The 26,723-nt window shown below is 41.1% G+C and overlaps 1 protein-coding gene across 7 annotated transcripts; it reads right to left on the bottom strand.

Annotated features, from left to right (window-relative positions):
- Positions 1-54: 54 nt before the first annotated feature.
- Positions 55-26,191, bottom strand: pnpla6 (patatin-like phospholipase domain containing 6). Of its 7 annotated transcripts, none has more exons than XM_061679282.1 (36): positions 26,104-26,191; positions 23,308-23,393; positions 21,868-21,918; positions 21,581-21,668; positions 21,390-21,472; positions 21,218-21,309; positions 21,007-21,147; positions 20,768-20,927; positions 20,437-20,517; positions 20,048-20,176; positions 19,780-19,860; positions 19,502-19,637; positions 19,271-19,333; positions 17,938-18,038; positions 17,563-17,742; positions 16,875-16,952; positions 16,527-16,732; positions 16,165-16,296; positions 15,918-16,041; positions 14,822-14,935; positions 14,671-14,746; positions 14,392-14,541; positions 14,241-14,304; positions 13,901-14,069; positions 12,150-12,332; positions 11,921-12,039; positions 11,684-11,840; positions 10,949-11,065; positions 10,789-10,858; positions 4,676-4,792; positions 2,902-3,050; positions 2,610-2,762; positions 2,239-2,355; positions 1,906-1,993; positions 1,513-1,649; positions 55-1,434 (listed from the first exon to the last, which is right to left on the bottom strand). In XM_061679282.1, the coding sequence occupies exons 2-36, from the start codon at positions 23,353-23,355 to the stop codon at positions 1,366-1,368; spliced, it is 4,023 nt and encodes a 1,340-aa protein (XP_061535266.1). In that variant the 5' UTR covers positions 23,356-23,393; positions 26,104-26,191; the 3' UTR covers positions 55-1,365. The 7 variants fall into 7 exon arrangements, with proteins under 7 accessions (XP_061535266.1, XP_061535265.1, XP_061535264.1 ...); XM_061679281.1 differs by having other exon boundaries at positions 23,308-23,396; positions 26,104-26,184; XM_061679280.1 differs by lacking the exons at positions 4,676-4,792; positions 26,104-26,191 and adding exons at positions 8,808-8,924; positions 25,968-26,078.
- Positions 26,192-26,723: the final 532 nt, after the last annotated feature.

The raw sequence follows: 26,723 nt of genomic DNA, 5'->3' as shown, positions 1-26,723 counted from the left end.
CATCCACATTCAAAAATGGTGAAGCTCAAACACACAGTAAAGGGTAAACCGCAATATGGCATTATGCATGTTTATTTTACAATGTGCATATTAAATCACTCTTAATCTTTAGCTTCTCGCGTTTTCTGCTTTGGGATCGCAACGTGAATAATGAATCGAAACAAAGCATCTGATGAGGAAGGAATATTGTCACTATTTCAGTTACCATTCAAAGCAAATTAAAACCCACATCACCATTTAAGGAAATTCACAAAAATACATCAATTAAAATCAGTAGTTAATAACGTTAAATCAGTTTAAAAAAAAATAAAAATAAAACAAGACCTGTCAAATAAACTGTACAATTGTTTGACATCACGTTTCTTTGGATGTCGGTTTAGCAACTAAGTATTAGAAATGTACACCTCGCATAAACGCATGACTATCAACACAAGGTAGTCCATATCATTTCAGTTATATGAGGTGATAATCAGTTTTAATCAGGGTGCTTTTGATTTACTAGTACAGTAGGACCATAAGCTGCAGGGAGTTGCTGTACCTTCAAAATGAAACCGGACTTTGTGACAAAAGGGGCACAGGCATGGAACATCTGGATTTTGGCATCCAAACCACTCGGATCACTGAAAGCAGCTCAATGAATCCAAAGTTCCATCACACATTCATTCGCTCTCCTCTTCCCTTAAAACTACCAAAAGCGAGCTGCCAGTGTGCGTTAGTCTTAAATAAATTGAATTTTTAAAAAACGAGATGGACCAGTGAGTGTCCATCTCGTTTTTTTTTAACTTCCTTGTAGACACATTTCGAAACAATCTAAAATCCCTTTCCCATCTTTGACTTTCAATATCCATTTCATCCATCGTCTTCCTAATACTTACAACCTTTCCTGATGTGACTTGGAATGTCAAGTTGTCAACATTTCATCCCTCCTGCAGTTTCCTTTTCTTCCAGTGTCATGGTACTATTACAACACTCAAGCATCACAGACACACACAGTGTATAGAAATACTCTGGAGGCATGCATTGAAGTGTCTTTCTGGCCATTCCTTAGCCAAACACTGCAGTTGTGTGCAAGGTCCTCCTGTGTGGGGTTGGTTATTGGAGTCCTTCTGGGGTTTGAGGAAGCAGACTACGTGAAGTGAGAGGGCCCCCTTAAAAGCCATCTTTGAAAAATCCACTTAACTCCTCGTGGGGCAGAAAGAAGAAGCCACTTCCGGTTAAGTCAGAGGTGCTGCGACAGCTTAGGGGATGACTTCAAGATTTATAAAAAACATTTCCAGAAAAATCTGGAGTGGAGCACATTGTTTGAGTTTGTTGTTCTTTTGGCCCTTGATGAGCCACTTCAAAATCTTCCGCTGCAGCTTGTTGTCAGCAGTCAGAGACTTCTGAGGTGTCACTTGTAAGTTTCCTACGTTGCCTCACAGATTTCTCCTCATCCTGCACAGCAAACAATGTTGTTTCTATGTCAAGTACAGAGGCTGAGTTTTCTTTAGCCATTATTACAGTTACACTCACAGTCTGGAAGATTCCATTTGGTCCCCACTCTCCAGGGGACAGGTCCTCTAGGTCTTCTTCCTCCTCCTGCCCTTCCTCCTCTCTCACAGTGTCCATCCCATCCTCCTCATATTCTGTCAGACAGTCCGACTCTTCCGCTGAAGGAAAAGATTTAGAAGAGATATTACCGTGATAAATTATCAAGTGGCTGAACCCACCAACATCCATCCAATGTCAGGGGCATACTCTGCTACTGTATTCCAATAAAAAAAATTGGGTCTAAGTTGTAAGCCCTTATATATTATACCAGTTAAAAGTAATGACATCTTGAAGATGAACAGCGCAAAGCATTGTCTGAAATATAGAGGAAAAACACAAAACAGTAAAAATGGAATTCAAAAATGAATACTTCACCCTCAGCAGAAACGTAGTTTTGGACTGGCTCTATCCGGGATACAATCTCTGCAAGATCTGTGAAGTCCGCTCCTTGATATGTGCAAGACTGGGACACATATTTTTGCATCATTTATTCATGCTGATAATTGAAGCGGTCATTAAAAAAAATAAAAATACCTATGCAGTATGTTACTTGTATTATAAAATATTCGCCTATCATGACGGTTACAAGGGTTCTGAGGCAGCATCCTTTTCGCAGTATTGTTTGTTTTAGGCTTGCCCACTTGCTGGACTCTCTGAGCATTTACACAATCAGGTAGAGTTTCTTATAAAGGTGCTAGTGGCTCTCACGTCAACTCTTTTGCTGTCGTTGTAGTCGGCCGATCGATGGTCCCTCAGCATGTTTTCAATGATGTCACCTCGGGCCCAGCCAGTGAACACCAGCTTACCGTGCTGGAAGCCCACATCCTGAAACAGCACAATATAGCATCAGGAGATGTTTGCACTGAAAGGAAACAGACATGCTTTTGTTAAAAGGACTAATAGCTCTTAGTATGATGTATCTATGGGAGATGGTTTCGATTGGATAGACAGAGACAACAAAGTAGCCATAAGCAAAACGCTGAAACCACTGCCATGTATATTTATAGGAGGATGTCAAAACAGTTTTCCAGGACGTGCTAACATGTACTGAAAGAGGAAAATCCCATTAAGAAACTCACATAAATCTCATCAAACTTGCCAAAGTCCATGGTCTTGAAACGATCAATGGGCGGTCGAATGTACTCGCAATAAGCACTCTTCTTGACCACCTCTAATTGCCGCACACAAGACACATAGGCCAGTCGAGACTGGATCTCTGCCATATCTGGCACCTAGATAAGGTCGTAAAGATTAGAAATACAATACAATCACTGTATAAGCGACACAAATGTAGTTCATCACCACAGCAACACAATGAATGGAAGTTATGCATTCATCGCGGTCATCACAGTGCTGCCAACCCGGACGCACCTTGACTTTTTCAGCCCAGGGATTGATTCGTTTCCACAGCAACCACCAGCCAGACAGACAGTCGCCATAGTTACAGAGGTCTGTCTCATCCTGGCTGCCCACGTCGATGGCAATGACTGTTTTGGCGCCCATGTTCCTCGCAATATCCGCTGTGATGTCCACAAGGCAAACACCAGAATCGAGCCGCAGATAAAAAGATAAAGATTCTTTCAATACAAGCTGTATTCTAAAGTCCCAAATTAAATAAACTAACACCACCAAAAGGATTTGCAGCAGGGAATTTAAGGCCAATTAATGATTAACTGATATGGACATTTTGGAAAATGAATACACAGATGAGAGTAGAGGGATGGAAATGTTTCCCATGAAGTGTCTCGTATTTCAAAACTGGGCTTCAACATTGTGGTGGTGCTGAGTCCATTTAAAGACAAACAAAAAGTGCAACGCTCGGATCCAGTGTCAAGAAGGGCCATAAATAGTGTTATTGATCAAACTTCTCCGGGAGAGGGCAGACCGGTAGTTTATCAATAACAGGCTGCTGATTTGACAAGACTGCAAGTCTGTTGGATCAATTTGTAGAGCCACAGAGTGCCATATTTCACAAGCCATCGCGACCACAATCAGTGGAAGATGAGACATTTCAAACAGTGACGTTTCCAGTGTGGAGCTTTGCGAAATGTGGCTGCTCCGTTTTATCAGGATGACACATTAATATCAAGAAAGCATTTTCATCCGCATCACATACTGGACTTCAGAAACTCAACACATCTTACACGTGTAGCTGAAATGTACATCTTTGAACACGGATTTGCAGACCAACACGCTCAATTCATCTTTCCTCTGGTTGAAATGAGGCAAAGGCTAATTTTGGAACAGGGCAAGAGAAACAAAATAAGTTGAGCGGAGTAATAATTTCCAAACATGAACCTGTGGTTGATAAGGACCAATGTCACACAGTTTTTCATTCCAAAATGAATTGCAAAATAGAGTTGACATTTTGAACTGTGGAGAATGCACATTTCAACTGAAGGCATAAGGTCCTGATGTCATCGTGAACTAGTGTCAGCTCATCAAAAAAAGGAGACAAAAAATAAGTTTGTTCATGTTTGAAATGACAAAAGATGGATTTTGCACACGTATCTAGATGTAGGAATGTAAAACTAGATGAACGATACCAACTTGAAACCTCCCCGATCTCCCATGTTGAAGTTTCTGACATCAAGTCCAATGTAATGCAGCACCACTACACTTCTTATTCCAATCGGTTTGTATTATCGTGCAGCGCCCAAGAGCAGACTTACCCTCCTCATCAAATGGGGCTGACAAAGACTGTTTGTGAGTGGGTTTTTTTTTTAATTAGTTTTTGAATTGAGCTCTGGAAGGGGGCGTTCACCGTCAAACCAGCCAGTTGAATAAACCATGGCGTGTTTAAGAGGAGCAAAACATAACTAGCAGAAAGAGAATTAAAACTTTGTACCCAGTAATGGAAACTGTCATGATGATGTCTTTCTAAAATGTATTTGAAATATACTTTACAATTGGACCCATTGGAAAGTTGGTTTGGCTACCAATTTGCTGACGTGAACGTACCCTTATACTCTGATCTTAGCGGTCATTAATGTTGCCCGGCATTCAATAAACAATGTCATACTCACCCATCCTGTGCAAATTATTTACAGCACTTCATCAAACAAGTTTCTCTCAGTCCACTTTAAACCATCCTTCTGGGCCAGGGTGTTGGTGGATATTGACAGAGTGTACCACCTTTACTTGCCTGGCAGGTTGTTGATGTAGCCACCATCCATAAGCAAGTTCCCATCTTTGGGGTCGCAGAGAGGCGGCAGGTACCCGGATAGGGTCATGCTCGCCCGCACATAGCGCCACAGAGAGCCTGGCACACCGGGGACGGAAGTAGGGAGGAGGAAGGGGGGAATAACATCTCAATTTTTGCGAAGAGATTCATGTTAGTGTTGATGCAGACCACAATCCCAACACCAGCCAGAGATCATTCACAGATGGGGAGACGATCCCTGCAGAGTTTGGGACTGTCGTTCTGCCCGCCTTTACACTCTGCTGTACACCAAAGCAAACCTCATTACCGTGCACAAAGATCCATTGTGACTTGTGCGCCAGGTAAAAGGCAAATGGCAGCAATCACAGAGCACCAAGGCTGTACACAAATCTCCAAACTGTGTCGCAGCAATAGCACATTTACTTTTAAATTATGGAAGCAGCAATATCTATAAAATAAATCTGTTGGTCTAAACGTGCTGCTGCAAAGAAGTCAAAGAAGTAGCTATTTTGTGACAAGTTTGAAGATTGTGCTACGGAGCAACCAGCCTGCCCAATTCTGCAGTACTGTTTAGTGCCAGCAGGGGGCAGCAGGAGAGCGCTGCATGGGTTGGAAGGAGAAGCAGCACAGCAGAGATGCGCCAGGATGTAACTGTGCATAAGGTATTTGTGAATAATTGAGAAGAGATTTTAGAGGCTTCAAAACCATCTTTGCAGAGTTCTCTTTTTCTGTCTTAATGAATGGTCATTTTCAATTTATACACAGGTAACAAATGGGCAACAGCAGGATCCAGAACACTTCAGCCCAAATACTTGAAGAAACAAACAAAAACAAAAAAATTAAAAAGATAATGCAAGAGACCTTGCACATTTATGAGAATAAAGTGGAACCTCGATAGAACGTACTAATAGGGGTGGGGGACGTCCGATGTAGCCGATTGTCCGTTACATTGAAGCATGTTTTTTTTTAGGCCATATGCACAGGTATTACAGTACAAAATTATTGTTTTGTATGGTTTTTTTCATGGCCTAAAGTGCCCAGGACAGTACAAAGTTATGATAAATAAAGCTAAAAAAAAAATAAATAAATAAAATAAAATAAACGCTTGACAATGTTTGAAAGTTTCACGTTTTATCCAAACTTACCACGGCGGTATGCTTGGTTACAGTGACACTGTTGACGTAAAGTACTCATCAAAGTCAAGTCGCTTTCATGAGCCCTGAGGAGTTAGTGTGCTTCCTAGTTCTAAATCTGTTGCCAAAGTTGAACGGCTTGGCAAACAAAAAAATTGTTACTGTACCAAAAATAGCCTGTTCCAGACTCCAAAGACGTTTTGTACTCCTCGGAGTTTATGCCGCAGTCATGCCGCTTTCTCTCTGCTCTATGCATAATAGACAGTAGATCTACTAACCATCGTCACATGGCCGCCACATCAATGCCCCACATTCAACATGGCCACCACGTAGGGTTTGGAATTCGATTTAGTAATATAGAATATCTGTGACCCAGAAATACATCAGTCCTATTCTCTGCTTGCTTTGCGCCAACAGCGTCAGTATACAACAGCGGCCAATTCTGGAACTAACAGACTTTGTAAACGGCATTTTAAGTGATAAATTGAAGCTACTGTTTTTTTGGACACATTGTTCCGTTTTATGCAATAGCCATTATATCGGGGTCCAATTTATCGAGGTTCCACTGTGTTTTTATTGGATAAACGTGCCCAGAACTGACATGCACATAAAAGCAAGCAAAGCCAGGTGAGGAGACAGGTTTGCTGAAGGTGTGACTCAACATGTGGAATCAAGTAAAGATGAACTGAGAGACGAATTGAAATGAAACAGTGGCTGTTTCTTAAACAAAAAAAAAAAAAAAGACCTCCTCATGGGGAAAGAAGACGGACACATTTCAGCCCAACGACAGGTGCAGTTATCCAAGCCAAAACAATGTTGTGATGTAGACATGGTGCAGGGCTATACTTCCTCCAGAGTGTCCCAAAGTAGTAGACACTATAATACAAAACTGTTGGCTTTCACTTAACCCAAACATGTGACACTGTACTAGTTGATGACTATGCCTAAATATCAATCCAAATATCCAAAATAAAAGGGGCATTGTACGATGGACATAACCTTTTAACCTTGGCATTGTACGATGGACATAACCTTTTCTACAGCGCTTCTTTTCACTAGGGTCACAGGTGGACTGGAGCCCATCCCAGCTGATTTTGGACGAGAGGCGGGGTACACTTCGGATCGGTCGCCAGCCAATCACACTGCAAATACAGTATAGACAAACAATTATTTACACTCACAATCACTGGACAATTTGGAGTCTTTAATTAATCTAAGATACGCGTTTTTGGAATGTGGGAGGAAGCCGGAGTAGTAGTCAAAAACACACGCAAGCACGGGAGAACATGCAAACTCTACACAGGAAGGCCATGATCCTAACACGAACCTCAGACGTGCAAGGGAGACAGGCTAACCACTAGTCCACTGGGCACCCCAGCTTTTGAACATCAGAACTTCCCTTTATTCTATTTTAATAAACATGCTGGGTTTTTCATAGTGCAGGACAGTGAACCTCATATCAGAGAAAATAATACAGCCATTACAGAACATGGGCAGGGTTGGCACAGGGTCATGAAAGCTCTTAGCCAATGTGGCTAAACAGTATAAACATCTCGTTAGCCACAAAATCATGTGTGTTTATTTGGCTAAACCTTTAGTCAGTCCTCGTCACTGGGAAGCCGATAAGCTTCAACGATGTGGGCCCAATTAAAACTACTTAGTCTTCAATCGGGAGTAGGGCTAAACAATATGGGAAAACACTTCTTGCAAGGGTTTGTTTCTTTTAAACAAATATTGCCATTGTGATTGAGCATCCGATGTTTCGGGAGGAAGTTAGTTATCTTCAGCATTATTCCCGAAACACAAGAAATAAAGTATTCTTTAGTATGACCAACACAAGATATAAGATGTATTGGATTATAGGGGGGAAAAAAAAACTAACTATTTCCTGTAGGCCAGGCCTAAATGTTAGGATGAATTGATAAAGAACAAGTCTTTATTTTACTATTGAATTGTAAAAAGAAAACCTTTCAGCCACAGTAGAATACTGACTTATTATCAACACTTTAAACCTATGTCGTGGTAATATGCGTGCTTCAATTCAGTGCCAAACACCATTGGGCCTTGTCGCCCCCAATGTTTTGCTCCCCGCAGCCAAGAAAGCCTTTGAGCCTGACTACTTAGCCAGCAGCGGCTGGATGAGAAGTGGGACTAAGAAGTGGGCTAAACCATTAATACCGTTCACACACGGCAAAATGAGCACGCTCACTTTAACAGGAAGGGTTTTTGAGTTTTGACGCAGGCAATTTCGATTCGCCAGCATGGGCAATATTCGCTTCGTCACATTCTATTTTGAATTAGCCATTGGAGAGGTGGCGAACGGGCAGGGCGAACCCATTATGGGTGTTCAGGCACTGTGGATTTTCCTGATTACCCAATATCATGTCTGCTCTCTCGAGAAGTAAAATTCAATCCAAATATAGTTTTCCCTCAACATAGCCAAAGTGACTTTAACAACTTGAAGATTATATGTTTTATCCTGAAGCTACTTCGAAGCCCCTGAAGTCTCTGGCGCCCCCCAGAGGAGCTACGCTGCACACTTTGAAAACCGCTGGGCCAGATAACATGTACATGAAAGCATCCACATTATCGATCCAAATTCAGAGATGAATAAGAAATTTCAAAGCACACACACAGGAGGCCAAAAGCAGCAATACGATCATGCCACTCTGATAGATGGATGCACACACAATCAAGAGAATTTTTTTTCAAAGACAATTATAAATGTGAGAGCCAATTGAAGAGGATGAGTTGTCCTATTGGCCATAACGTATTGCAAGATGAAACTAAGGTGGGCACAATCGAAAAGACACATTGTCTTTCCTTCCAAACCATGGGCTCCCCAAGTCTAGCTGGTCAGGGTGGGGTTAGTTAGGAACAGGAACGGGCAGGGAGAGCGAGACGATAGCCGAGCCACTGTTTGTCGACTTTGATGTTGACGGAGGAGGTTTTGGTGTGCGGGCGTTTTTTTAAGATCTGACCTGGGACATTGTTTACATAGCAACCGTCCACAAGCAAGTGGCCATCCTTGGGGTCGCAGAGGGGAGGTAAATACGGGGTGTAGGAGGCGCTGGCTCTAACATACCGCCAGACGCAACCTGTCAGGAAATTGAGATGGAGGAGGAAGACATCAAATGTGGGTTGGAATCAAAGTAGCAGTTGGAAAAGAGAATGAGAGAGTGTGAAAGGACAATACAGGAAGCTGGCATGGGCATGAATGAATGGCAAAGTGTTGATCAACCCTATTTACTTAAGGCGACATAAAACAGTAAATGTTTTAACTCTAATTGAGCACACAATAACACTGTTACGCTGTGACTTAGTGACTTTTAAAAAAGTAAAACCCAAACAGGGCCTATAGTCAGTCCAATATGTGTAACTGGATGCCAAGTTGATTTTAAGTGTTTATATTGAATAAAATTAGCATTGTTAGCTGACAAGCAAAGAGAGAGAAAGATGAGTGCAGTAGTGTGTGAGAATGGAATCAGGAAAGAGTAAGGTAAGAAGAGTAAAGGAAGAGGAAGTCCAACATGCCATTAAGTATCATTGGGCCTTGCACTTCAATCTCCAAACTAACATGTAAAGAAAATTAACTGGACACGGCTGTATTTGTTTTGAGTTTCAACACATCTACATCCCATTGTAGAATTTCAGTGGATGAAAGCTAAATATCAAATGTCGATTATGACACTAAGAGAACCTCCACCCCCAAAAAAAAATAAATAAATCAAAACTACTACTAGAAGTACTGTAATTCCACTACCCCAATGTTAGGGACAGACATTATAACTACAGAAAGCACTAAATGAAGTAGAATGAGTGAATGAAACATGCTGGGATGCCATTTTAATGGGAAAAGGTTGGGACGGGGTGTTCTGGAACCTACATGCTGACATGGACATGGGAGAACTATAAAGTATTGACGGGACTGAGCAGGTTATTTTTTTCCTGTTCCGAAAACTCGATAAGCAACTCCGTGAGGTCTCTATCTACTGACTTTGAAAAACAATGACAAGATAGCCACTTCAATAATTTAGTTGATTAAATAAATTAAGCAATTTTAAAATAATAACCAAGGAGGTGAAATAGAAATGAAAGAAACTGGTCAAATAAAACAGGAACAGTGAGACAAAGAGAGAAAGGATTTGCCTCAGTTGTTAATACACATGCCACGATGCAAACGGTATTATAATATTATCCAGCATATTGTCCTGAAGCACTCTGGCCTGTAAACCCCTCACTTCCAGCATGTTTCAAGGTAAAAATAACGTTAGAAAAATACTTTTTAATACTCGTCCAAGAATATACTGTAATTAAAAATTACAGCACGGTGATAATTTATAGTATACTGGATTTGTGGGGTGAAAAGGGCAGGGAACTCTAGTACTTTTGTCACTGTTAGTGATGATGCATATTAGCAAATATAAATGTACAAGCAGAGAAACGCATCCAAACAACGTTTTTTTTTTTCCCTGTCTGTCGAAGTTTTTTTTTGTAAATCATTGGTTGTGGCACCCCTCAAACAGCATTGTGGGAATTCCCGCATTATCTGTGTGCATTTGATTCAATTTACATTTTTGTTTGGGGCGTGGCACAGTTACATATAAAACTGAAAGCATGCCAGAGTCACACTTTTTACAGATTTTTCATAGCAAGGATATTGTAACTTCAGCAGTTGATTGTATAACACAGTTACAATGAATACAGTAGGTCTATGTTACTGTACCTCTGACTGACTTATTATTCACTATGTAGCAAAGTGCCGTACTTATGAAAGTATTTTTCAGAGCAGGATTTTTGCACTAGAGGAAAAATTCAGTATGCTTTTTGTTTTAAAAAAAAAAAAAAAAAAAAAAAAAAAAAAAAAAAGGCATCTGTTGCCCCAAATTGCCTCAAGTTTGAAGCCAAAATACAAAGGAAGGAGGAGCCGGTGTCCTTCTCATTAAAACAGCTGTCACTTACCATCTTGGTGAACACGCATGGCGGACGCTGTGATATCTGTAGTGACGTTGAAATATGGCAGCCACAAGTCCTGAAGACACAAACGGTATCATAAGCATAAAATCCATTATTTTTTTGCTCTAATCTTAAATGTACTAAAATCCTGTTCACTGCAAATCACCTCAGCTTGCTTGTCCTGAAAAACTTTGTAGATGCTGGTGTTGAATGCAGAGCCGGAGAACATGGAGGTGATGGGATAGGTCAGGTCCAGGACTGTTTTGAATACCGAGTTCATGGCCTATTAAAATAGCAAAAGACATACCACTTAAAAACGTGTATAGTTTTTGACAACTATCACAAGATTGGGATATTAACTACATGCTGTGAATAAGCATAGACCACCCAAAATGCAAGTACATTTATCTGCCTTCTGCCCTTTTTTGTCCAAAACATTTCACGAAAACCAAAACAAACAGCATGTTTGTTGAACCAATAACATTGCATGCATCCTCAAAGAGGGCAATCCATTTTCAACACTTTAGATTAGTCAATAATTTGAATAAATAAATAAAACGCACGTGGGGACTGACCAATAGTATCGATTTATGAAAAAATACGAAATTGACCAATTTTGAACATGGGAGGTTTTGGCCTGATGCCAGCACTTTGAAAAAATATCGACATGTAACAAAATGGATCACAAAAATCAAAAAGGCAGTTCTACATTTTGTGGCCCATGTTTACAGCTGAAGTATTTATATAAACAGAGCTAAAGTGAACATGGTTAAACTAAAACTATGAGATGCATTCTTACAGGACACAGATTACAATTAATAAGAAACGACTATAAATCCAATCGTACATAACCCCAGCAGGGTACAGTTTCTGAATAACATTATAAATGCGGGTACTGCACCTTTGACCACTCTCTGGCTCTCTGCTTGGTTCTGACAGCACTTCTCTCCTCAGCGTACAGCGCTCCAATGAATGATCCGATAGATGTTCCGCCAACAATGTCAATGGGAATCCCCGCTTCCTCCATAGCTTTAATTAAACCCACGTGAGAACAACCTCTGCAGAGGACAAACACAGGGACGTCAAGATGTTGCAAACGTACAGGTAACACTATGCACATTACAACTCACTGGCTCACCTTGCTCCACCTCCTCCCAGCACAAGGGCTATACTGTTACCAGTCAGCTCTCGGGCTAGCCGAGAAAAATCACTGTGTCTATCTGCTGTTTTCTCAAAAACCTTTTCGTAAACGTCTCTCTGCAAAACGCAGAATATGTGTGTGAAAACTTTGCAGTAGCACCAGCTTCAGAAATAAAAAAATAGAATATGTGACATATACTGTAAGGTGTCTAGTTGGTATTCTGTACCAGTTTGCTGGGGCTGCGTCTGGAAAAGACCCTGCGAGGGCACTTAAGGTGAAGATGCCCTGAGCACCAGCTACGCATGTTAAGCCACTCGACTGTCCTGGAAGGACCTGGACTATCCTCTCTGTGAAGAAGGATGAGCTGTTTCAATGCACGGACTGCTGTGTTCTCCAGCATCTGCTCCAACTGGGGGCAAATAGAAGAAGTTGAACAGGACATTTGTGCTTGGACTATCACATGAACGATTGATTGCCTCGTTACAAATTCCCCCAAATTTTAATATCATGGAAAAGTTGATTTATTTCCATAATTCCATTCAAAAAGTTAAACTTTCATCGATTATATATTCAGGGCCCACAATTTAAACAATTGCAAGTATTTATTTGTTTATTTTTACAAAATGTGGGCTTCCAGCTCATAAAACCCACAAAACCAGTAATTCAGACAATTTTAATACTGTGAAGAAATCACCATTTGCTTCTCTGTTTTTGTAGAAAAAAAAGAAAGAAATTAGGGTCACATTAATTCAATCAAAATATGACCTCTTGATAATATCCCATCGATTCTCAATGGGGTTTAGATCCGGAGAGTTGGCTGGCCAGTCAAGCACTGTGATGGGATGGGCATCAAACCAGGTTTTGGTGCTTCTGGCGGTATGGGCAGGGGCCAGGTCCTGCTGGAAGATGAAATCTGTATCTGCATACAGATCCTCAGCAGAAGGAATCATGAAGTCCTCTCAAACATTCTGGTAGTCTGTTGCGGTGACCTTGGATTTAAGAAAGCAGAGTTTACCAACACCTGCACTGGACATTGTACCGCAAATCATGACGGACTGTAGATATTTCACACTGGACCTCAATCAGCTTGGGTTCTGTTCTTCACCAGTCTTCCTCCAAACCCTTGGAACTTGATTCCCAAATGAAAGGCACGCTTTACTTTCTTTGGAAAAGAGGACCTTGGACCACTGGCCAACAGTCCAGTCCTTCTTCTCCTTGACCCAGTTGAGACACTTCCTACGTTGGCTCAGGCTCAAAAATGGCTTGACCCGAGGAACCTGACAGTTGTAGCCCATCTCCCGGATGCGCCTGAATGTGGTGGTTTATGAAGCTGTGACTCCCGCCTCATTCCACTCTTTCTGGATCTCTGCTAGATTCTTGAATCTTCTCTGTTTGATAATCCACTGAAGCCAACGGTCATCTCTTTTGCTGGTGCATCTTCTCCTGACACATTTTGTCCTTCCATTGCTATGCTTGGACACAGCACTCTGTCAACACCCAGCCTCCTTAGTTATGAACATTTGTGGCTTACCCATCCTATGGAAGGTATCAATGATGGTCTTCTGGCCAGTTGTCAAGTCTGCAGTCTTCCACATATTGAACCCAACAGAGACAATTGAACCACACTGAAGCAATTTAATGACACCTGCGGAAACCTGTGCAGGTTTTTTGAGTTCAGTAGATGATTAGTGTGTGACACTCAGTTTAAAACCTTTATGGCCTGCAAAATTTGGGCTGATTTCTTCACAGTATTCTAATTTTTTGAATTCCTGATTTTGTGGGTTTTATGAGCGGGAAGCCCAAATTATGTAAAAATAAACAAATAAATATTTGAAATTGTTTAAATTGTGGGCCCTGAATCTATAAAAGTTTAACTTTTTGAATGGAATTATGGAAATAAACAAAATTTTCCATGATATTCACATTTTTTGGAAAGGGTCTGTCTGTATAGTATTCTGGCCTTCCTCTGACACAAACCTCTCCTAGGGTCGGTTCCTGGTCTCCCAGGCCAACAATAAGGATGCAATCTGCCTGGCGAATGCAGCGCTGAGTCCATGGGGTCATGCTGTTGTCTGTCTGGTACAAGACAATTCGATTGATGTCTTCCTGCTGGGCCAACCAGCCGGAGAGGCGGTACTCATAGATGCTGGTGGATAGGAATAGAGGGTATCACTAGCTACTGTAACCACAAAGGCAACAGCAGAGGGAATAGTTCCAGTAAGAATCAATGAAACTTATTTAATTATATACTTACAATAATAATGATATCAAGATGAACATAATTTCAAAGATAAGATGTGACTGAGAAGATGCTGACCTGTCTAAAGCAGATGCTCCAAGTCGCTCTCTAATTATGTCACTGGTCAATAGCAAAGTTGGCCCTTGATGGTCAAAAAGTAACATAATAAACCATAAAAATTTAAATCATTCGGCAGGAATTTGATCACACTGAAATCATGAAGGCCTACCAATGGCACTGAGGGCATGGCTAAGCTCCAAGTTGAACGCATTGATTGGCACTTCATCACATACTGGTAACACAGCCACAGTAGAGAGGTTGCTGGCAGGGTTGGTTACATCAGCACTGGTAGTCGTACTTGGCAGACGCAGGGTTGAGCCTGCAAATGAGCCAAGCGAGAAATGTGATTCTATAGTGTTATTTACTGTGAAAGCGTCAAATTGACATCCAATCACTACAATGTGCATCATCACTGTATTGTTTATGATCCTCATCTTCACCACTTTACCTGAGAATGGTCCTCGACCCTGCTGAAGGTTCCCCAGAATTTTCTGGCCCAATAAGTGGATCAACCTCGTCACCACCTGAAAACAAACAGTGACCTTCAGAACCAGTTGAGTAAAACACTCAACACAACTACAAGCCAACTCCATTTATACCTGAGGATATCTTCTTTTGATGTTGTTGAGTGTTCCCTCAGGCAGCTTGACCAGTTCAGTGTCTCTTACAGCATGCACAGTGGTGGCTCTGGGCTGTCTGGTCAACGCCTCCACCTTAACCATATGGACATTGAAGTATAAGGCGAATTTTTTGGCATAATAGCAATATGGCAATATCATTATATTGCTATGGCTTCAAGCTCTCATCAGAAGTTTCTTCGTGTCATCAGCTGTTATATTTAAAAGGTTACTGGCAATGTGTGTCAGAATTTACTCGAGCATTTTTGATAGTGCAAGCAAGATTTCCTCATGTGAAATGACAAATGCAATGAAAAAAGTAAAACAAAAACAAAAATTCAACAGTTGTGAAAACTGTCCTCCATAAAGTTTAACTTTAACTTAACTAACTTTAACTAATGAATGTAAACAAGTATACAGTACGATAGTTGTGGAACTGGCATACAGTCCAACTGATCAGAATTACATTGGGGGGAAAAAGTCTACACACCCCTGTTCAAATGCCAGGTATTTATGTTAAAAATAAATAAATAAAAGAGACCAAGATAAATCATTTAAAAGCTTTTTTCACTTTTAATGTGACCTATAACCTGTAAAACTCAATTGAAAAACAAAATGAAATATTTTAAGTGGTAAAATAAAAAATAAAAAAACACAAAATAGCTTTTTGGTGTAAATATGCACAGCCTCAAACTAATACTTTTATGCAGCACCTTTGACTTTTTTACCCACAGCACTCAGTCTTTTTGTGTAGGAGTCAAAGAGTGTGGCACATCTTTCTATGGCAATATCTGTCCACTCAGTTTTGCAAAAACACTCCAAATCTGTCAGATTGTGAGGGCATTTCCTATTCACAGCCCTCTTCAGCTCAACCCACACTCTCAGTTGTTGATTTTTACTTTCCCTCACTAAAGGATTTCAGTTACAGGTCACAATGGTGGAAAAATACTTTAAAATTATTTATCCTGCTCTCATTTTGAAATTAACAAAAACCTGGCATTTGAACAGTTGTGTGTAGACTTTTTATATCCACTGTATAGCAACCAAAAATTCACTCTAAGGAAAACTGAAGTCTCACCACTCCAATGAGCTCTCCTCTTCCATATTCCCCCACTAGTTCTTTCTTGCCATTTGCCTTACGGATGACTGAACGCAGACGTCCATTCAGAACAATATATGTGCAGTCTGACTTATCATCTTGTCTGTATGTTTGTAGACACAAAGCACATACTGTATGATATGATATGTTCTCTTAATTATGGTTATATGATTGAATAAACCATGACGGTAATGCGTGTAAACCAGTAAAAGATGGACTAGAGTACCTGTAGAGGGCTCTACCTGCTTCCACAGCCATCCAGTCAATAGCAAAGTCCATCTGTCTGACAAATGGTGACATCCGGATGGCCACAGTGTGTGCTGCACTCAACACCACACTGGGCTGCTCCCTCATAATCCTGTGAAACAAAGCCACATAAAATAAGGTTGTTATAGAAAGTGAAAGCTTTAAATTATGGCTCAGTTCAAGGTTTTAATTATGCTTTACAGAATTATTATGTATTGTTGCAGTAATTACTGTGCATTAGTGCTTCCTTGTTAGGATTCGGACAAGCACTACACTTTCAAGAGACCAATTAAATACACTTGTTTACTTCCTTTCAAATTAGGCCTGCTCAAAAATACTCACTCATAGAAATCAGATTTTGATATCTTGAGGTAAGTACAGTCTCGAATGGCCTTAATGGTGAAAATGAGAGGCTCGCCAGTAAGCACAGCGAGCTGTCCCACCATCTCCCCTGGGTGGGTCACAAACAGGCAGACGGCTTCTTGCTTATTTATCATCCGCTGATAGACATGCAGGCAACCAGACAGAACAAAGTGGAGACTCACGTCCTTGGAAAATGAAGGGAAGACGAAGGGAAAAAGAAAGCAAGCATCATATGATTTAATTTTGTGTGCTTGTCATTATTTTTTTCCTTTTTTTTCCCCCAATATTGCTTTTTAAACTACAGACAGACTACATTATGATACTTACCTGGTCTCCCTGTCTGGCCAAGACAGCTCCAGCTTTAGCTTGATGTAAGGTAACTTTTCCATTTAACAGAGAGGGGTCCTGGCACCAAAAGGACAATGTCAAAAAGTAAATGGAAAAATAAACATAAACATGGAACACTGTCAGATGTATTAGAAAGTAAAGCATTAGCTACTCACTTTGATACATAATTGTTGCCTCAAATTGATAAATCAAAAATGGAATGGGTTTCCATTGAACCTGTTTGTCATCAAACTTGTGTGTGTGTGTGTGTTTGTGTGTGTGTGTGTCCTTTTCACCACATAGAAATGTCCAGTACAATTCCTCTACAGGGGGCCTCCTGACTGACCTGCTTTTAGCATTATAATCTGTAAGCAGATGCTGCTGGCGGATTAATGCCAATGTGCTCATTCATGCAGCAAGTGACTTGTTATTTATCAATCCATAAGATAACAGTTAGATCGGTCAGTATATCAGATGGAATTTACAAAATCACATTGCAAGACAATGGTTTCTTTCCCCATTTCCAATAATAGTTTGTTTTGACTGTGGATATGAAAAATTGACAACCCCCTGAAAAATGCCCAGTTTTACACAAGCTTGATTTTAAATGAATTAGCTTGACCTCGGGAATGTATTTGTTATTACCATCGCAGGTGTTCAAGGAAATAACTACTTAACAGATATATACCTCAATCCTCATGAGCTTAAGGACCTCTTTCTGAGCTTCCTCAAACAATGCTGAACTTGATCGACAGGTTATAGTTGTGAAACTATTGTCCACTCCTGTCTCTTCCTCTGGATACAGGTAGATCCCTGAAGGAACCTCATCCACAGTCACCTTCCTCTCCCGGTGGTCCTGGGAAACAGACTGTCAATAATGCACACAATGTTTGATTAGCCTCAATTGATAATTTTCTGATTACAGTGAGGGAACATTGATTTTGTGACACTGATTTTGTTTTTCAATCAGTTACACAGTAACTGCAGTCTAATTTTATGATTCAGTATAATTTATACCAACAATTTATCACTGGATAAACAGTATACAGTACTTGACACTGACCCGAGCAAAGTTGGGTGGGGTGTTGCCATCCTCTGCAGACACAGAGATCCGTCCCCTTTCATATGCCATGTCAAAGTCTGATCTCAGACCTTTCTGTATACCTACATAGACAGAAGTACATATTAAACATTTCATTCCACTGTGAAGAGCTGTAGTTGTCCAAGCAGGATTTGGCTGCAGGCTAACAAATAAGTTATAAATAGACAATACAGCCTGTTTGCTATGCTTTATACATCTTCTACAAAACATTGCACAAGAATATTATATGGCAATATTTATCCAGCAATTACCATACCGTGTAGAGTGAGATTTTTCCTCAAAAATATCTTCAAAAGTTAATAGTGCGTATTATACATTGATATAGTAAAATTTAGAAAATTATTTCACAGTGAAATGAGATATAAGTAGATGTGTTTCAGAACAGCCCTAAATTACTTTTAAAGCTGCAATGTTAAAACTAAACACCAGAGTCCGCCACTACTACATTATTAAAGAACAAATAAATCTCAGTATTAATAATATTACTGATCAAAATTGATTAGAAAAACAAATTAAGAGGGGGTCACCACAAACATTTATTGCATATAAATATATCAATGGATAGAAAGTCATGGTTGCGCATTATACATAGGAAGAAGGGTTTTCCCAATTTTTAGAGTCAATTTAGGGCGGTGCGCATAATACTTGTGTGTATTATACACGAGAAGTTACGGAACTTCAAGTTATGTCCAAGCAGTATACAAGAGAATATGCCAGATCGGGTTCTTCTCATCCTTACTGCTCTGTTTTAATTGCTTTTGTTGATCTAATTTATTTTCATGTGTGTGTTAACCTAAGCTAACTTGCTAGTGACCCAGCAATGTGGTTTGCGATTATAACTTTGAGCACCATAATGCTGCTGCCGCTTGACCACCTCTCATGACATTGAGAGGTTCTCCCAGCCGGCTGCCGCGACTTTCTGAATCTCCCTACGGACATCGATCGCCTGTGACATATGGCTGAGGTCCGGAGACGTGATACGAAAAGCATGATCGAGATGGGAAAAGAGGAAATAGAGCAGGACGACAGGCGAAAAACATCTTCCATGTTCGCGATGAAAAAAAAAAGGTAGAGAAACGCTGGTAGAGATGCTGGATGGATGGATATGGTATCGTGGTTGATACATTTCTTGCTAAATACCAATCCCATATCTCATGAATACAGTATAAATAAATGAATCAAATAGCATTATGTAATACATAATTTACTTTAAAAACTATTTATACAAACCTTTCCTCTCAGGCACATTGTGTCTGAAGAATTTCACAGAAAGTGACAAAGAAAAACACCTCACCAGCAATATCCACAGGCATGGAGATGGTCCTACTAAGAGTAGCTCCATCCTTTGCTTGATCTCCTATTACACACACCAACAAATGGCAATTGAATAGACCATCAAAACTAAATGTTTAAAAAAAACACCCACACTTAAGCCATATATAGCAAATTGATTTTCTCAATATCGCATATTGGTATTTCATGGTCTTGAAACACAATTCAAAGCCTTCAAGTCTCATTTCCTTACCAACCAAATCACCTTTTATGGCAGCTTCGCGTTGCTCCTCAGGCACTGTCAGGCTGCCAAAGCGCTTGCCGTGGCGGATGGGACTGGTGCGGGTCGGGTGAGGAGACGGAGGGGGCTGACGTGAGGGATGCAATTCCTGTCATAGTGAGTATGTGAGTTGAATGATGCAAGACAGAGAAAAAGAAACAGACATAAATTAGAACCTGAGTAATACATACTGTACATAATAACAATACATTAACGTGTACAGTGCTGGTGAATGTGTGTTATGAACTCACATGGCTGAAGAGCTCATTTGTTAGGCCCAAGTAGTTGTGCAGGGCTAAAACTGTTACTCTCTGGAGACGAACCATGATAATCTGAAAGATAGAAGATTGACAGATAAATTCATCCAAACCACATCTGGTGTTTGAAGTCATACATATAAAGAACTCCAATTGGATCCATAAAAAAACAAACCGTAAAAACATGGTCACGATGGTCAGCTAATTAAAAATTACTGTGAAAGGAATTAAAACATGAATCCACAAAGAATAAACTTCTCACCTGTACTACCCGCACCAGGCTCTCAGGGTACTTCTCAAATATAGACAGGAAGGCCTCTACTGGTAAACGAAGAACAGTGGAAACCTCAGCAGCCCGTGCCGACACTGTTCTGTAAGGTTTCTGGTGGCCCTGGAGAGATACAAAACAGTATGTATTTCATGTGTTCTTAAAAAGAGGTTGAATATAATTCATTTTAAATCAACAGATAATAGGATTAATGTATGTAATTAAAAGATAAATATGACAGTATGACGGAATTGACTTGTGAATTCTGTCATTTTGGAAGGAATTTAAAGCAGGAGGAAGCTAATCTGCTACTTGTGCAATTTTTACGGATGACTGAGTCTGTATTTCTGCCCAGGCATGTCAGAAACGCGGTAGTAACAAACCGTGATGACATCCAGAATGCTAAGGAGGCTGTGGACACTGTCTCCAGGGAAAACCTCCTTCACCACACTTTCTTTGCCATCCTGGGAGAAAAGAGTAAACAAAAGAGAGCAGAACAGCACATTGAATAGCCAAAGTCTTTTAAAGTCTGAGCTCAAAGCTAAGCAAACAACTGCAATAACCCTCGAGCTTTCTGTGTCAAATTCTTCCAATCGCATTTTTCTTATTCCATTCCTGTGACATTGAAGTGACAATCTACCCAGACAGAAGTGTGCCAAAAAGTACTTGGTAGCCTTTACAGCAATAGATACAACAACTGTAAAATTTCCCTACCGTTCCAGTAAGGCACAATTCTAGTTTTCCATCTTGAACCACGTAGATGCTGCTGTCTGGCTGGCCCGGCCTGAAGACATACTCCCCTTGTTGGAATTGTACAAACACCATATGCTTGCAGAGCTCTAGAAAGAGCGGCTTCTCAAAGTGGCCCAGCACACTGCAATCAAAAGACAGTGTAAGAGTTCACTTTAGGAGTCATCTTATGCAAATCAGCTGTGTGATTGTTTTCAACCTACCGGACATTTTTAAGCATATAAAGCACCTCAGAAGGAAGGTGAGAGTTGGCCACGTCAAACTCAGTAAGATCTGCCTCCAGTACGGAGGGAGGAGGCTCCTTGGCCTGCAATGTAGGCACTTCCTTCTTAAAGCGCAGGATCCTGTAAATGGAGACCATTTGGGGTGAGATGTCAGAAGAACAATGTTGTGATTTATGGGACTTTTTGGTACTTTTTGGCAATGTTGAGCATCTTCTGCTTCTTTTTCAGGCGCGGTCGAGAGGAGGAGGATGTACCCACCAGGGAGGAGGTAGACTGGGAGACCTTTCAAGAAATCACACCAATGTGAGCGGGATCGAGAAGCAGAATTCCTGATACGTTGAACTCTTGAGAGCAAATCTTACTTTACGCATGATCTTTCGCCCATAGAACATGACTTTGTCCCTCTTACGAAAGCGATACTTGGGAGCCTCCTGTGCTTCTAGCTCTGTCAACAACAACAAACCATCTTATAAATACAGAAATAAACAAGCTGTAACTTTGTGTAATGATTGCATAAACTCAGGTAAAAAAAGCATCACAAGCAACCACTGACTTCGAAGGTGGATCCGCCGCAGGATGAAGAAGATGAGGATGGCGATGAGGATTATGGCGACGCCAGCACCAATTACGATCCCCATCATCTGAAGGAAAAAAAAAAAAAAAAAAAAAAAGAAAAACACCCGAGTTAGCTGTATTATGCATAATGACATACTCCCGTGAATAACATTAACTGAATGACAACAACAACAACATTGCATGATTGTATGTCATCAATGTACTGCTTAAAAACACAACAAAAAAAACAAAAAAAGGCAAATAAAACCTCTTCACAACACTTACCATGCTGGTCTGGAGTTCCTCCTCCACAAATGTCTTGTCATTAAACTTGTCCTAATTATAAACAGTGATGTGACATGTTATGTTAATCAAGTGACTGTATCACCTCATAGAACTTCCCTAGTAACCTAACAGCCAGATTTCTGCTTCAAATCCAGCAACATTTTATTGTAGCGCTGTGAAGAGCAAGAAATTGTCTCTAAATTGAAAAGGGAATATAGGCTCACTAAAATAGATCTTGGAAATAGATTGAGCTTGTCTATTGGTGCAACATCAGCAAAACATCCATCAACCCAATTTCTATAGTGCTTGTTCTCATTAGGATCATGGGTGAACTGGAGCCTATCCCAGCTGACTTTGGGTGAGAGGCACGGTACAAACTGGACTGGTCTCCAGTCAAACTCAGGGCGCATAAAGACAAACATTCACAGTCATATCTTTGGCCGATTTAGAATTTTCAATTAACCTCCCATTTTTTTGGCATGTGGGAGGAAACTGGAGAGCCTGGAGAACACCCACACAATCACAGGGAGAACATACAAATACCACGTAGTAGGGCCTGAGCCGAGTTCGAAGCCCAAACCTCAGAAACGTGATGCAGCAACCTAATCACAAGGCCATCAATCAGCTAAACATTCAAAATAATCACATTAACAGAAGAGCATTTAAAGGTGCCTAGCCTACATATCCCCTCCTTAAGCTGTCACCTTATCGTGGTGGTGGGGTTTGGGTGCCCCAATGATCCTTGGAGCTAAGTTGTCTGGGGCTATATGCACCTGGCAGGGTCACCCATGGCAAACAGGTCTAATATGCAAGTGATGTAGACGTTTCGGTTTATAGCTCCCATATTTTACCAAACCAACTTTTCTAGTATTTGGGATGTTATATTGGTTCTATGGTGCCCCAGTAAACATGTGAAATATGAATTTGAATTCTCCACGCATTCCTGAGTTCGTTTTTCTGCAGAGAGGCCTGAAATCAGGTCATTCGAATTTCTCAAGCTTATCTACGTCACTCGCGAAGATCTCCGCCTACCTCTCTGCCCCCGAGCCAGCGCTGTCAACATAACAAACGTGTGATCTCACAAGTAGTGAGGGTTGGGTCTTCTATACAGAGGCAACCAACCAGAGGAATTGAGGGGGTCTTAGCCAAATATGGCCAAAGTGGATACAAAACTGGGTTAAACAGAAGTAGCTGTCAGAGTGGCCTTTTCTGCACACTCTTATGACAAAACTGTGGTGTTTTGTTTTTTTAAATAAAATTGACACTTTCCTACTGAGTCCATGTTAGAGAGTCACTCAATGTAGGTCTAAATAGCCAAAATATGGGACCTTTAAAAGTGACGTACTTCTGCATCATCTTTGATAAAACAAGTAAAAGAAATAATCTGTACAATTCCAACGGCCTGCCCATTTTTCCAGAGCTGCTGTATGACAAACCAACCTCTGAGCCATCTGTTTGGACCTCTTGTTCCGAGGTGCTCTGTCCCATTGTAACCCTGTTTCTTCATAGAGGTGATCCATAAAAGGCTGCTGGAACAAAATCAAGAGAAACATTATTGTTACAATATAGTTATAGTACAGTGGTGCTGTTCAGTACAGTGATAACTCAAAATGCAAACACACTGAGGCTCTAACAGCACATCATTTTCTCTCAAAACAAATTTAAAAAATAATATAAAAAGAAAATAAGAATCCAGTCTCCCCTCTAGTGGAGTTTGCATGTTCTTCCCATCCCTGCGTGGGTTTTGTCTGGGTACTCTGGTTTCCTCCCACATTCCAAAAACATGCATGGTAGGTTAACTGAAGACTCTAAATTGCCTGAAGGTGTGAATGTGAGTGTGAATAGTTGTTTGTCTAGGTGTGCCCTGCTATTGGCTGGCGACCATTTCATGGTGTACCCCGCCTCTCGCAAAGAGTCAGCTGGGATAAGATTCAGCACGCCCGCAACCCTAGTGAGGATAAGCGGGACGGAAAACGGATGGATAGTCTACTCTACTGGACTTTTTTTTTTTTCTTTGTTTGGTTTGAAATCAAGTTGTGCGAACAAATGGATGTACAGGAGATTTTCCTGAGAGCACCCAATAACCTCTGCCAGTGCTTTATAAAGCAATTATTATAACATTATTATTACTTCATCCAGCCTGCAACATACCAGCCCGAGTTAGCTGACACAGGCATATGTGGTGTAGGTGAGAGTCCATGGGACAATAGCCATGTGTCTGTGGAGAAATACGCAGAGCCATGCAATTGGTAGAGTCATTGCGAACTGCCTGTTTTGACACAAACATCTCGTCTGACGGTCAACAGTCCTGTCTTATTGTTGAAAGTCAGCCTAGGGTTAGTGTGTCTGCCATGATTACATTAAAAGATTTGTAATGATCTGACTCATGGCATGTTTCACTTCAAAACTGGCATCTTAAAATGTAATTTCTATTTTGTACGGATGTGAACTAACTTTTATAAGTTTCAGGGGGACACTAAATGCTAAAATGGTTAGAACCTGTCTGCCTCCAGTACTTGCATGTACTCAACATGAAGCAGCACCACGGGCTGGCTGGCATCAGCGGCATGATGGGTCTGACACACTTCCTGTGCAATCTTCATCATCAGCGGCTGGTTGAATGTCACTAAACTGCTGTACAGAGATCGTTACTGAAAGGCTGGCAGGAGCATCGTGTTGCATGAAGTATGACGCAGTGACAAAAGAACCCTCCACACAGGATGCTGCTGCAATAGAGCGAGAGAGGAAGCTTCATCCGTCGGCCGTTATCCTCCCTCAAACAAGAAGCTTCAGCTTTAAAAGGTGGCAGAGCTCTTGTATTTAGTATACCTTCTATAGGTGTGCCCATTTGTACTACAAATGGGAATTCTGCAGCAAAATACAACTGACCTTGCACTTAATGCAAATATCAATAGTTTAGGGAAAATTGCCCATCCATGCTCCAAAGTGCACGTTCTATTGTGCCGATTGCTTGTTCAAACATGATGTTTTCTTTTGGGTTTGAATTTGAGGGTGTGTGACTCTGCACCAAAACTGTTTTCACCCAGGTAAGCATCAATCCGGGCATCAACCATTAACCTCTGCCTTCACATGTATGTGTGTGTTGTAGACATGAGCTTGTTGCCCAACAGAGAATGAGGCAAGCGCGGGCCTCTTGCCTTCAAGCTGTGCCTCCCTCCACCGAGCTCAACATCTATTGTTCTCGATGAACAAAGCTGGTGTTGACAACACTGTACAGAGAAGATGCAAACACAAACATGCCTGTGTAACGGGATGCACATTTGTAAAGTAGGGTTAGCAGATTAGATAGTGTTTGAGATTGGGTCTTAGATGAGACACACCACAACCCCAGGGAAAACTTGTAAGAACAGGACATAATATTGAGTTCACGCAAAGGCATGTCACAGCTAAGTGAGCTTGTGGTACGAAAATATGGGCGTGTGTACAGCACTAGCTATGTGAACATGTCAGGTGTTAGCTCATGTTTCTCCCCTAGTAGCCAAAATAGTTTTGTATAATTTGCACCACCTGAGGTGTTTGCCTTACTGACCTCTGATAAATTCAGTGACTGATCCTGTTTGAAGCACTGAGGGTATTGTCCAAAACAACATATACAATCCATGGAACACACCTGCACGCGAACCAACATTGCTGTTATATTTAGCCTCTTTAAATTAGCAACGTTGGCTCGTTGCTACCCCTCCCTGAAAACCACTTAAGTGACTGTAGGATGTGTGTGAATGTGGAAAGTACAGTGCAGAGAGAGAGTGAGTGAGTGAGAGAGAGATCGTAGGATTTAAATGCTCGTGTTTCTCGTGGTATTGGTATGTGTGGAAAACCGAGACCCTGACAAACACCTTCGCAACATTCTGAGCAGAGGGCACTTGGCTGCTTGTCCCACTGGCAACGTCATCCCTGATAGCTAACGCAAAAACAACATAAGCTAGCGGTCGCGGTCCGCGGTTGTGACAGCCACGCACTAATCACTCCAAAATTACACGTTACCAAGTACAGCGATGCACTTGCGTCGCGTAATTGTTGCCATTCCTTCTGACAGATATTAGGTACTCCGAATAAACGGCAACACCACCGTTACTCACACTGGGAAGGCTGAGATGTACTTTGCACCACTCGCTTCTCCTAAAGGGTCGACTCTCGATCAGTAGAACGACTCCGATTATGTATACACATTTCAATTCAAAAGCATTGCTAACAGGTTAGGAAGGGAGCATTTACCTGGACTGAGGGACTCCAGATTTTACATCAATGACGGTCAAATAACCAACTAGTACTCGCGTTAGATCAACTCTCCTTTATGTTTCCGCAAGCCGCTAAACCAATCAAAAACAAAGGCTGGAACAATGAGCCAATCACAGCGCGTGAATGGGCAAGGGGCTGAACGTCGACCTATCCCTATGTAAATATAGCCTCGTTGTCCAATGAGTATAGAGGTACACATTCTGTCGGTACGAAATTGGATGGCAGGCCTGACAGACATCGTTATCCTACCGCACGAGGACGAGCGTCCAACGATGGCAAAGCACTGTATTTAAAGGTCACATATTTTGGCTATTTAGACCACCATAAAGTGACTCTCGAACATGGACGTAGTATAAAAGTGTCAATTTCATTAAAATCAAAACAAACAAACAAAAAACACCTTGGGCTTTGTCATAGAAAAGGCGCCTCTAACAACTACTTGTGTTTGACCCAGTTTTGTATCCGCTTTGTCCATATTTTGGTAAGACCACTCCCTTTCCTCTGATTGGTTGCCACCGTGTAGAAGCCCCACTTGTGAGAAGAGTGTTTATGTTGACAGCGCTGGCTCTGAGCAGAGAGGTACGTAGAAACGTTCA

Source organism: Phycodurus eques, chromosome 6 (assembly GCF_024500275.1).
Source record: "Phycodurus eques isolate BA_2022a chromosome 6, UOR_Pequ_1.1, whole genome shotgun sequence".
In the NCBI taxonomy this organism is placed as follows: domain Eukaryota; kingdom Metazoa; phylum Chordata; class Actinopteri; order Syngnathiformes; family Syngnathidae; genus Phycodurus; species Phycodurus eques.
Note: the sequence above shows the minus strand (reverse complement) of the source record. Positions and strands in the feature narration are given on the sequence as shown.

Coding starts and splice junctions, on each gene's coding strand:
- pnpla6 (XM_061679282.1), bottom strand. CDS start 23,355: ATGGGACAGAGCACCTCGGAACAAGAGGTCCAAACAGATGGCTCAGAG. Junction 16,042..16,164: donor GCAGGTAGAGCCCTCTACAG/GTACTCTAGTCC, acceptor ACAAACATACAG/ACAAGATGATAAGTCAGACT. Junction 14,747..14,821: donor TCAAAAGAAGATATCCTCAG/GTATAAATGGAG, acceptor GTTTGTTTTCAG/GTGGTGACGAGGTTGATCCA.